Consider the following 12,518-nt stretch of genomic DNA (forward strand, 5'->3'; position numbering starts at 1 on the left):
GCCAACACACACCGGCTTGACTTGGACCTCAGCGGCTAGTGATAATGTCTTCCCCGTGTATGCGCTCTCACAATTTCATTCCTTGAGACGCAGCAATTCCGAAAAGGACGACCATCATCTCCCACGGGTGAGTGGCGCTTCACATCACGGGGCTCTCCCTCTCTCTGTGTGTGCGTGTGTGTGTGTGTGTGTGTGTGTGTGTGTGTGTGTGTGTGTGATGGAGGCATGCGGGACCGTGGGAGGTCTGTGAAGCGGACTGGAGGCACCGATGCTCGGGATGATGGAATCGCTCACACGCGTGTCAGCAGGACCGGGGCGGGAGGGAGCGCGGTAATTTATGCGCATCCCCCCCAGAGGACAGCCTGTGCCCGGGTACAACACGGAGCCGCATGGCGCCCCGGACATGTTGGCTTCTTCCTCTCTCCTCCTCCTCCTCCTCCTCCTCCATCATTCTGATCTGGAGCCCGGGCCCGTTTCTGATCCATCTTTGCTCTGAGTCATGTGCGGATGGAGAAGGGAGGAAATCAGCTTTGTCTTTGTCTTTTCCCCTTTTAAACGCAACCATATACACATCTTCCTCCAATAAACAATTTAATTTGATTTAATTTGTATTGTTTAAATCTACACCGTAGCGCCGTGAAGGTTACACAGCATCCGCGCCGTGCTGCGTTCACTGTCGGCCTGTGCCTGCACACTAAACAGGCTAATCTGGACGCGTTCAGGGGGGGGGAGGGAGGGCGGGGGGGGAGAATCTATTAATCACTTCATCCTCCGTGGGGCCGCGGCCACTTTGCGCCTTTGTGATGCAGGAATTTAGAAGATGGAGCTGTATTCACTTTTTTACGACGCTGTTTTAAGCTCGTTTACGTACAGAACGCTAAATAGCTCCACACACACACACACACCCAGGAGGTGCAGTCGCGCCTCTGAGTGCCGCCACCGGAGGAGCCTGATGATGAAGATGATGCAATAGAGTCACGCGACATTTCCTCAGGAGTAAAAGTGTCAATGTTGTGTTGTGACGTTATTTGTTTTGATTGTCTCGCTGTTGAGTCTGACTGAGCGGGACAGGAGAAGAGGCATAAGAGTGTGTTTTCGCATTTTAAACACATTTAAAGGACAGAAGCAGCATGATTAGATCCTTTATGGGGCAGAATTCCTTTATTTGTGTGGAGCTTTGGTTTTATTTACTTGTTTGTCCTTAATATTTAAGGGCTTTTTGGCCTCCTGGTCTTGTTTGGGTTGGTATGTAAATATCCTCCTCCTTAAATAATAGAGGAGCTTGGTAAGGTGATAGTGTCCACACTTAGACCTGAACCTGTCCCGGGCCCAGCTGAGGCGCCATGCTGGGTCCTCACACAACCAGGAGGGCCTGTGATGTCATCGGTGACATCACAGGGGTACTGAGGAGAGGAGGAACCAGCTGAGACACAAACTGTAATCACATAATGATGATGATGATGATGATGAACCACAGCCTGCTCAGCGTTCAGTCTGGAGGATCAGGTCATCCAGGTTGGACTTGATGATGATGATGATGATGATGATCAGTCTGACATCATTGCTGATTTGTGATGAGTCAGACATCAATCAATACTTTAAGGAAAATCAGACGATCAAACTGCATGATTGAATATTTCTTCTCCTTCCTTTTCTCCACAGACCTTTGGTGACCATGAGGAAATAAAACTCTTCATCTTTAAACCTCTACAAACTGTTTATAAACCTCTCAGGCCTTAAAACCTCAACGCCTCAACTCAAACGACCTCTCCGGCTCTGCAGTGTCAAAGCTGAGCGTGACGTTTTCCCCCCCTGACGCAGGCTCCGCCCCTCCAGCCCTCCAGCTGAAGAGACTCTCTCTCTCTCTGCCCTCCTTTGCTTTATCAAATGCCCAAAAACAGCAAAGCCGTCAAGAGAGAGCTTGACGACGATGTCACCGAGTCTGGCAAAGACCTGCTTTCCAACGAGGACGCCTGCGGTGAATCCTTCAAGAAGACCTCGCTGATCATCGACAACCATGAGGGCGAGGGGAAAGGGTCGGACGTGGACGAGGGCGCCTCGGACGCCGAGGAAGAGGAGGAGCGGCCGGCGTGGAACAGCAAACTGCAGTACATCCTGGCCCAGGTGGGCTTCTCTGTGGGCCTGGGAAACGTCTGGAGGTTCCCCTACCTGTGCCAGAAGAACGGAGGGGGTGAGTGTCATCTCAAGTGGATGGTGTGTGTGTGTGTGTGTGTGTGTTCGGCCCCGCCACACGTTAGTTACACCTTCACACCTGCAGATCAGCTGAAGCTACAGCCTCCACAGAAAGCTGATGTAATGAACCCTGACCAGATAAGAACTCTGTGTCCTGTGTGTGTGTGTGTGTGTGTGTGTTATGTGAGGCAGGTTTGTTTTGAAGGAGCTCTGGTGCTCCTGCAGACTCAAACTGTAATTCGATAAAAATGTCAGATCTGAGTGTGTGTGTGTGTGTGTGGGTGTGTGTGGGACCTAATCTCTCTCATGTGATGGGCTGAGGTGTTAAAGGTACAGATTTAGGTCAGTTGAGTAAACTCTCCTCATCAGAATTCCCAAACCTGTCACAGATTCACAGGAACGTTTCCTGACCTCGTCTGGATCTGAGCTCCTCCTGCTTTACATGATGTCATCATTCAGCTAGTGCTTAGTCCACCTCTTTGTTCTGACTTCACTGGTTTTCATCCATTAGAATGTGTGTCTGTAAGGTGTGTGTCTCCGTGTGTGTGTGTGTGTGTGTTGTTGTTGATGAATCTGCTGCCTCTTTAGTTCAGCACCACTTTGACCTTTGATCCTGGACTGAGTCTTATTTTGGAGACAGAGATGAAATGGGATCTGTTTGCTTTCTCAGAGTCCCATCAAAGCGTCCTCACCTCCTCACCTCCTCACCTCCTCATATCCTCATGTCCAGACCTCCAGACCTCCAGACCTGCAGAGCAGACAATGGAGCCCCAGGCTGTTTAGACTCAGAGCCTCTTCCCTCTTTGTGTTTTAATATTAGAAACCTGTTAGCATATTGTCCATGTGTACACACACACACACACACACACACACACACACACACACACACACACACACACACACACACACGCGCTGACAGAGCCACACCCACATCCCGGCTGTGACCCCTCCCCTGCGGCTGAGAGGAAGAGATGTGAATGAACGTCCTGCCAGATGAAACAACAAACAAGTGTTGAAACGGGGATGAAGCCGATCTGAGAAACAACACGCCCGTGTAGCGTGTGTGAGGCGTGACCCACAGCAGCAGACGTGACTCCGTGTGTGCTGAGGTACAGACGAGGCACAGACGAGGCATGTACAGTAAAGAGTCTCAGGGTTTGGAGCCCAAAGCTGAAGGTGTGTGTGGCCTTTAGACAAACACTGCGTCCCGTGTGCAGCGTTGCTCCCCTCCCTGAGCTGCAGCTGTAACAGTAGAAGAAGAGGAGGAGGAGCATTATGGTCTGGAGTCTCGTGCCACAGATCACATCACACCGACGAGCCGCTTCCCGTGAACAAAGAGCTTTAGGTCCTCGCTGTGTTTCCTGTCGTCACGGGGCTGCCAGCCTCAGCAGCCTCAGCAGCCTCAGCAGCCTCAGCAGCATCATCAGGCTCAGCAGGCTCAGCTCTCTGACTGTCACAAGACACGCCCCTCCCCTCATGTCAGTCATTTCCCCCCGCAGCCTTTACTCCTCTACAGAACGCCGTCTCTCTAACGCTGTCATTGTCTCAGGTGGAGACACACACATGTGGCGGTGTGTGTGTGTGTGCGTGTGTGTGAGTGTGTATGCGTGTGCGTGTGCATGTGTGAGTGTGAGTGTGCATGTGTGTGTAGATGCGGCTGAAAAGGCTTTGATGTGTTTGTAGGAAAGCCTCAGTATGAAGAGAGAGAGAGAGAGAGAGAGAGAGAGAGAGAGAGAGAGAGAGAGAGAGAGAGAGAGAGAGTGAGTCAGTCTGAAAGTCTGTGTGTGTAAGAAGTGAAACTGTGTCACGTGTTCTGATCTGATGTGGTGTTTCCCCTTTCTCTGCCCTGTGTGTGTGTGTGCAGGAGCCTACCTGGTGCCCTACCTCATCCTGCTCATCCTGATCGGCATCCCGCTCTTCTTCCTGGAGCTCGCCGTGGGCCAGAGGATCCGCCGGGGCAGCATCGGCGTGTGGAACTACATCAGCCCGCGTCTGGGCGGCATCGGCTTCGCCAGCTGTGTGGTGAGTGGGGACCCTGGTGAACACGGGGTGAAGGGGAAGGAAGCTAAATCTGAAAGTATAATTTAGTACCCTCTGTGGTTTGTGCTGAGGTTTGCGATCGGGCCGCCTGTTTCCTGCGCTGATGTTTCTGTAATGGACGCCGTGTTGAGCCTGAGCGTTTGTTCCAGCCCCTCCAGTCGTGTGTCTAATCCGCCCTGCGCTCTGGCCTGCAGGTTTGCTTCTTCGTGGCCCTTTACTACAACGTGATCATCGGCTGGAGCCTCTTCTACTTCTCCCAGTCCTTCCAGCAGCCTCTGCCGTGGCACGAGTGCACGCTGGTCAAGAACAACAGCGTCACCTGTAAGGAAGCGTGTTTGAGTCCATGAACGCCTCTTTGCTCTGTGACTCTGACTCTCCCGTCTCTGACTCTCACCTGTGACCTCCTCCCCCCCCCTGTCACCTACAGATGTGGAGCCCGAGTGTGAGAAGAGCTCGGCCACCACCTACTACTGGTACCGCCAGGCCCTCAACATCTCTGACAGCATCTCAGAGGGCGGCGGCCTCAACTGGAGGATGACCCTGTGCCTGCTGGCGGCCTGGACCATGGTCTGCCTCGCCATGATCAAGGGCATCCAGTCCTCCGGGAAGGTAACGTCACGTTGTTTACTCTCTGTTTGTTTGTTTGTTTGTTTCCTAGCAGTCGGCGGCGTGTAGGAGCTAAAAACAAAACACTCTGTACGTTCGGTGGAGCTTCCTCCTTCCTTTGATGAGTGTGAGGGAGGAGGAGGAGGAGGAGGAGGAAGCACGGCAGCTCGGCCCAGATAGCGACTCCATTATAAGGCTCTAAAACGGGGAGCAGCGTCGGGGAACAAAGGGACGTCTCTGCTGAGCGCTGTGTGTAATCAGCTGGTGTAAGGGTGGAGGCTGACGCAGGTCTGGAGGCTGACAGAGGTCTGGAGGCTGACAGAGGTCTGGAGGCTGACGGAGGTCTGGACTCTCTGATGCTGCTCTGTGACGCCATGTGACACACTTTCCTCATGATCCACACTGGTTTGACCCTCTGGGGCTCATGTGATCTCAGAGTCGACTGCATCGCCACCAACATCCGGGAGGATTAGAGCTCTCACACACACACACACACACACACACACACACACACACACACAGGTGATCTGTGTTCCTGGCAGGTTTGTGGTGTCACATGTAGAGCATTAGCCCGCCGCTCTGTGAGCTCAGACTGCAGCTCGCACTAATTGGAGAAATGAACGCATTCCTTTGACGCTTTGATGCTGGAGTCTGCTTTGATTTGGGCGTCGCCATGGCGGCAAAGTTACTGCAGTGTAAGTTAATGTAGGAGAAGATCTGTGGCAGCGCTCTGGAGATGAAACCACACTGTCCTTTCTTATGATGAGGCGGAGAAATGGAGCAGACGCTGTCCTGAGCCGGTCTGGGGTCGGATCCCAGTTTGTAACAGAAATCGCTCCAGAAAAGTCAAACAGCAGCGACCCGAGCTCCGGTTCACTGAGAGCCTGGAGCCGGACGCTCGAGGTCCAGCTACCTGCTGGGTCTGAGCTGGCAATGCCCGTCAACTCTCTCCCCCTGAAGGGGCCACGGGCGAGTGTGTGTGAAGGGGCCATGGCCAAGTGTGTGTGTGTGTGTGAAGCTCTATCAGGGCGGAGGCTCACAAAAGAATATTAATGTGTCTCCACCCGCTCACAAAGCCTCCGTCCCCGCGTCCCCACACCCTCATTCCTGCCTGTGGGTGGGCGTGAAAGGGATCAGGCTGCTGCTGCGGTTGCCACGGTTACACGCGCTCTTTTGGCTTGGCTTGATTGTCAAGAGTGTGGAGGGGGGAGGGGGGGGCTGAGGGGGGCATGATGGGTTTGGTGAAGTATCAGGAGAAAAGTGTTCAGCATGCAGATATGTGTGGGTGTGTGTGTGTGTGTGTGTGTGTGTGTGTGTGTGTGTGTGTGTATCCGTTTACACAGTTTGAAGATCGCGACCCTTTGAAGGCAGCAGTTGTGATGTGACCCTTCACAATGGTCTATTGACTGAACAGTAAACAAACACAGACCCTGATAGTTACTTAGCACCGGTGTGGCGCTGCTGTGCACACTGAGGGCTCCATCGTTTGCCTGGAGGAAGAGGCTGTGTGTTGTTAGGTGAGCTGATCTTTAAAACACACCTCAAACCTGTTTGTGAGGCTAAATCCCCTGGATGTGTGTGTGTGTGTGTGTGGGACAGGTGTGTTACTCATCAACACAAACGTCCTCTAAGCTCACTCAGTTGATGAATCACTTCATTTAAATGGAAACTGTTGATCTTGAACTTGCTGATCTCTTTCTCCACCGCTGCATTCAGGTCCTGCTGCCCCTCGGCCTCAACCTGTGTGCTGACCCTTACACACACACACACACACACACACACAGACACACACACACACACACACACACACACACACAGTAGTAACTTCCCTCCCTCTCTGTGTTGACACACGAGGAGAGGACGATCCAGTCAAAGTATTCTGTGGTTCTAAAAGTTTCATTAGAGTTTCACAAGATTCATTATGACATCATCTAAACAAACAAACTTGACTTAAGAGTCTTTAGTGTCTCGCTCCCTCTCAGACGGGCGTTACAAGCTTCATGTCAGTGTGGCAACGTCTCTTAATCTGTGTGTGTGTGTGTGTGACTCAACCCCAGACCATCCACTCCCACTGATGAGCCCGTAGACGGGCGTGTCAGAGCTCAGGAGTCCTCCACCCATGGACGAGCCTCCACCAGGGCCCCTGAGTCCTCCACCCACAGAGGAGCCTCCACCAGGGCCCCTGAGTCCTCCACCAGGGCCCCTGAGTCCTCCATCCACAGAGGAGCCTCCGCCAGGGCCCCTGAGTCCCCCACCAGGGCCCCTGAGTCCTCCACTGGGCCCCTGAGTCCTCCACCAGGGCCCCTGAGTCCTCCACCGGGCCCCTGAGTCCTCCACCAGGGCCCCTGAGTCCTCCACTGGGCCCCTGAGTCCTCCACCAGGGCCCCTGAGTCCTCCACTGGGCCCATGAGTCCTCCACCCACAGACGAGCCTCCACCAGAGCCCTGCTGCCTGATGATCTGATTAGATGATGAGATCTTTGTCCTCGGCCCCCTGCTGACATCACTTGCACAGCTTTGATTGACGCTCATTTACTCATTAGCTCGTCTCCCTCGGTGGTCTCAGTTATCTTCACTCCTTCGCGCTGAGACGATGACATGTGACCTCATGTTTCCTCCCAGCTGTGAACGCAGGAGTTCGACTTGGAAATTACTTTAACAAATGTGTTACTGAGCAACAGAGAGACAGGGACTCTTCATCTTCATCTCTCCTCTTCATCTCTCCTCTTCATCCCTCTCCTCTTCATCCCTCTCCTCTTCATCCCTCTCCTCTTCATCTCTCTCCTCTTCATCCCTCTCCTCTTCATCCCTCTCCTCTTCACCTCTCTCCTCTTCATCCCTCTCCTCTTCATCCCTCTCCTCTTCATCTCTCAGGACTCTGTGGCTCCTGTGTGTCTCCTCCTCCTCCTCTCCTGTTGCCGTAGAAACCAAAGATCAAACACATTCCCTTCATACCAGCTCCTCCTCCTCCTCCTCTTCTTATCAGCGACTCATCTGGGTCACAAACTCCGCTTAGATGTTCAGCTGTGTTTCCTTACCTCCTTTAATTATTCATCCTCTGCTCCGGACGTCTTCCTGTCACCTCTCCAGTCTGCCGTAACCTTAGATACGAGCGCAGGACCGACGGGTCACAGAGGAAAGGTGAAGTAACAAACTCTTCTTCTTCTTCTGCCTGCAGGTGATGTACTTCAGCTCTCTGTTCCCGTACCTGGTCTTGATCTGCTTCCTGGTCCGGTCTCTGCTGCTGAAGGGCTCTGTGGACGGGATCCGACACATGTTCACCCCCAAGGTAACCCAGGAACGCCGGAGAGCCGGGTTCACGTAAACAAACAGTCACTATCGCTTCTCTTATCAATTAGCCGCCTTTTGAAAGGTCCCTGAATGTGGATCTGGGCTGTGATTGGCTGAATCCTTGGCAGCAATAAGCCAATGGCGCCGCTGCTCTCAGCCCAGATCACCATGGAAACAGGAGTTGCTGAGACTTTATGTAACCAAAGACGCGACGGCGCTCGTTCACAGCAGTGTCTGTGTCCTCAGCTGACATCTTAACCACAGAGAGAGAGAGAGAGAGAGAGAGAGAGAGAGGGAGAGGGAGAGAGAGAGAGAGAGAGAGAGAGAGAAAACTGGGTCGTCTAGAGCGCCGCGTCCTCCTTTGATCTCAGCACAGTTTGATTAGAGCGTGGCTGCATCTCCGTATGTCAATGAGCTCTGTAAAGAAGTGGACGTGCCTTTATGAAGCAACAAAAGAAAGCAAACTGTAACACAGAATGAACCGTCCAGCCCCTCACACACACTCTGCGTCCCTCTCACAGTTGGAGATCATGCTGGAGGCCAAAGTGTGGCGAGAGGCGGCCACTCAGGTCTTCTTCGCTCTGGGCCTGGGCTTCGGCGGCGTCATCGCCTTCTCCAGCTACAACAAGCGGGACAACAACTGCCACTTTGACGCCGTCCTGGTGTCCTTCATCAACTTCTTCACCTCCGTGCTGGCCACGCTGGTGGTGTTCGCCGTGCTGGGCTTCAAGGCCAACATCATGAACGACAAATGTGTGATACAGTGAGTATGAGCTCCAAGACCAGGACACCAAGACCAGGTCCGTGTGGTCTACGTGCTGTGTGGCTCAAATCCCTGATCTCACGTCTATGTCCGTCTCCTAGGAACGTCAACAGGATTGCGTTTATGTTGGACAACAACGTGATCAACCGCACCTCCATCCCCCCACACGTCAACCTCACGGGGGCTGTGAGCGTGGAGGACTACCACCAAATGATCTATGAAGGGATAAAGGACTACAAAAGCCTGGGACTGAACTCCTGCACCATTGAGGAGGAGCTCAACCAGGTATGCTTATTTGGAATCCCACTGGCATAAACATGAGAAGATATAAAGGGTTTACATTGTGACGCGTCTTCTTCTTCTTCTTCTTCTTCTTCTTCTTCTTCTTCTTCTGCTGTCCCCCAGGCGGTCCAAGGTACCGGTTTGGCCTTCATCGCCTTCACTGAGGCCATGACTCACTTCCCAGCCTCGCCCTTCTGGTCGGTGATGTTCTTCCTCATGCTGGTGAACCTGGGCCTGGGAAGCATGTTCGGCACCATCGAGGGAATCCTCACGCCACTGGTGGACACCTTCAAAGTCCGCAAGGAGTTCCTGACAGGTGAGAGACCTTCAGGTGCAGGTGGAGTCCATGAGAGGAGACGTTAGGCTGGAGGTTACAGACCCATGACACCATCACTAAAAAACCTCCCATTCATTCATGTTGAGTTCAGTGTCAAAGAGAAACTAGTGAGGACATCAAATCTATACCCCACACACATAAGAGACCCCCCCACACACACACACACACAGTCACACACCCTCCATTCATATCCTGTTTACATCTTACCAGTATGAAGTACTAAACCTTCAGCATTGGAGAAAGTGTGTTTTTATTTAACTTCTGTGATTGAAGCTATGCTATGCTAAGTTAAGCTAAGCTAATTTAAGAAAGACTTTGGTCTGAACAAAAATGTCTTCTTCTTGACTTCTTATCAGCTTTTTAAAAATGTAGAGGACATGTACATTGTACGCATCATGTCAGATGGTTTCCAGCGTGTATGCACCTGTTTCCTGTGAGCGTGTAAAGACTCTGTTGTCTTCCCTCAGTGGGCTGCTGCGTGCTGGCCTTCTGCATCGGGCTCACCTTCGTCCAGCGCTCAGGGAACTACTTTGTGGCCATGTTTGACGACTACTCAGCCACTCTGCCTTTGCTCATCGTGGTCATACTGGAGAACGTGGCCGTCGCCTGGTGCTACGGCATCGACAAGTAAGAGTCAGAGTGTGGGGAGTCACAGTAACGTTCACTGACAGGACACTTTCAATGCTTACTGTTGATTTTCAATGTTAAATTACTTAACAATGACCAACAACATGTGGAGGCCTCAGGTGTGTGTCTGTGTGTCTGTGTGTGTGTGTGGGAGTCGCACACATGAAACAAACATCTGATCTCTCCTCCTGCTGTGTCCCCCGTCCCTCCCTGTCCCCCCCTGTGTCCCGTCACGTCACAGATTCTTTGAAGACCTGAAGGACATGCTGGGCTTCACGCCGTTCCGCTTCTACTATTACATGTGGAAGTACATCACGCCCATCCTGCTGCTGGTCCTCCTGGGCTCCAGCTTCGTCCAGCTGGTCATCACCCCGCCCACCTACAGTGCCTGGATACAGGAACTGGTGAGTTCACGTCTCCGGCCGGTCTCCCCGGGGATCGGGGGGGACAGGGGGATCAATGGAGGTGGAAGTTCTCCGCCTCGGCAATCCTGGAACGGCTAGAAAGCAAAGGGACAGGTTCAAAGTAAAGAAGCGGCGGCTGGAAACGTCTTGGCTGATAAACAGATGATGTCCAGGCGTCTTTAACCCTCAGAGAACAGGATGTAAGCTCCTGTTTGATCAGGAGGAGAGAATGGGAGCAGAGCTTCTGGGCGCTTTAGAGGCGTCAGTAAATGAAGCAGGAGTAAATGTTGTCTGGAGAAAACGTCAACATTTCCCTAAATTTAGGCCAAAACTGAGACGACCTAACAGTTTATTGTTTACAGACCACGATGACATCATGAGAGCTGTTTTTTGTTTTATTTTTTAATTTTGTTGGTTTGTTTTTTTGACAAAATAGTCAAAATTACAAAAAAAGGATTTTCTCACAAAGTTCAAAGTAGGAACGAGAGTGAGTGAGAACCAAACCTCCATACTGAGTGTCTGTCATGTGTTGGTCTCCTAGGCGATGGAGAGGAAGGTGGTGTACCCAACGTGGGGCATCGTGGTCTGCATCTCCCTGGTGGTGATGGCCATCATGCCGGTGCCAGTCGTATTTGGCCTGCGCTACTTCAACGTCATCGACGACAACAACAGCGCCCTCTCCACCGTGGCGTACAAGAAGGGCCGCATCATCAAGGAGAGCGGCCGGCCCGGCGAGGACGACGACACCAGCCTCATCCAGGCCAAGACGCGCAGCGAGGCGCCGTCGCCCGTCCCGGGAAACACCATCTACCGCAAGCAGAACATCAACGGCGGCCCGGACCCGGACATCGCTCCCAACGGCCGCTACGGTATCGGTTACTTGATGGTCGACATACCGGACATGCCTGAGTCTGACTTATAGAATGACTGTTAGCCCCGACCCGACCCGCCACGCCAGCCGGCCGGCCACTTAACCCTTTCATCCCTCTGCGTGCATTTAGTTGGCGGTATCATCAGTGTATATTTTATCTTGTATTGTATATTCAATGTAGATATGGTAGCTGCTCTCGTTTGTCGTCTCTGAACCTTATACGACTGTCGACCTTAGAGGGTGTGTGGACAAGCGTCCTCCTTGTCGGTTCCCTTGGGCTCGCGCCTTCCAAGCTCACCTCCTGACCCCCGGCTCCTCTCAGCCGGGGTCACGAGGTCACGTTAGGGTGGCGCTCCCTTCTCCCTGTATCTGTGGGCCGTGCGAGTCCAGCCAGCTTCACGTCCCGCTGTAAAACACGGCCGCGTTCCATTCTGACCCCTAACTGCTGGCAACAAGTGCTGCATCAGGAGCAGAGCAGTGTAGCCACTCTGGTTAGAGCGACGATGCAATAGTGACCCTTAATCCTCTCCCGTCATCGTCTGAGACAAAAGTGTGCCTAAGTAATTTATATTTGTTTATGGAATACATGATGAACGCTGTATATTTAAGGTATTCTGTAAATATAATATAAATATTATAAATATATTTATCTGAATAGTTTGGATATCAGACCTCCATGTTTTTAAGGTTCAGACGTACTTCAACCCCTTAATGCTGTTCTCTCTTTGTTTTATACTAATGTGCTGTGATGAACACGAGGCCCAGGCTTCACTGTAAATACATTTTTCCATGAAACTGCTTCTAACGCAACTCGTCTTCTTTTCCCTTCATGATTAAAGGTCAGATCTGATCTTCACCCTCAAACTCTCTGTGTGGCATCTTCTTCTTCTTCTTCTTCTTCAGTTGGAAACACAAGATTGTTTAGAATTTTCACTAACTTAACACCTGCAGACACATTTGGCAAGTTTATTGTGGCCCAGAACTTTTATTGACAAAATGTAACTATTGTGTGTTATAGCGCCACCATCAGGTCAAATTATTGTTTTGCATCATTTTTTTTGGTTTTGTTGGACTCATTAACTCCCTGCACTCGACTTTGGCAGCA

General features: G+C 51.9%; 1 protein-coding gene across 1 annotated transcript; it reads left to right on the plus strand.

Annotated features, from left to right (window-relative positions):
* On the plus strand, positions 1-12,261 carry slc6a15 (solute carrier family 6 member 15). Its single transcript, XM_076137702.1, has 12 exons — positions 1-127; positions 1,663-2,191; positions 4,058-4,215; positions 4,428-4,554; positions 4,661-4,842; positions 8,017-8,127; positions 8,651-8,892; positions 8,994-9,177; positions 9,298-9,490; positions 9,979-10,138; positions 10,380-10,542; positions 11,084-12,261. Exons 2-12 carry the CDS (start codon positions 1,888-1,890, stop codon positions 11,462-11,464), a joined length of 2,205 nt encoding a protein of 734 aa, XP_075993817.1. The 5' UTR covers positions 1-127; positions 1,663-1,887; the 3' UTR covers positions 11,465-12,261.
* Positions 12,262-12,518: the final 257 nt, after the last annotated feature.

This window comes from Genypterus blacodes, unplaced genomic scaffold (genome assembly GCF_046128005.1).
Source record: "Genypterus blacodes isolate CSIRO-AG114 ecotype Tasmania unplaced genomic scaffold, CSIRO-AGI_Gbla_v1 ptg000332l_1, whole genome shotgun sequence".
NCBI classification, from domain to species: domain Eukaryota; kingdom Metazoa; phylum Chordata; class Actinopteri; order Ophidiiformes; family Ophidiidae; genus Genypterus; species Genypterus blacodes.

Bases quoted from the DNA above. Each gene is read 5' to 3' on its own strand.
- slc6a15 (XM_076137702.1), top strand. From the start codon at position 1,888: ATGCCCAAAAACAGCAAAGCCGTCAAGAGAGAGCTTGACGACGATGTC. The intron at 2,192-4,057 runs GTGAGTGTCATC...GTGTGTGTGCAG, and splicing joins GTGCCAGAAGAACGGAGGGG to GAGCCTACCTGGTGCCCTAC. The intron at 4,555-4,660 runs GTAAGGAAGCGT...TGTCACCTACAG, and splicing joins CAAGAACAACAGCGTCACCT to ATGTGGAGCCCGAGTGTGAG.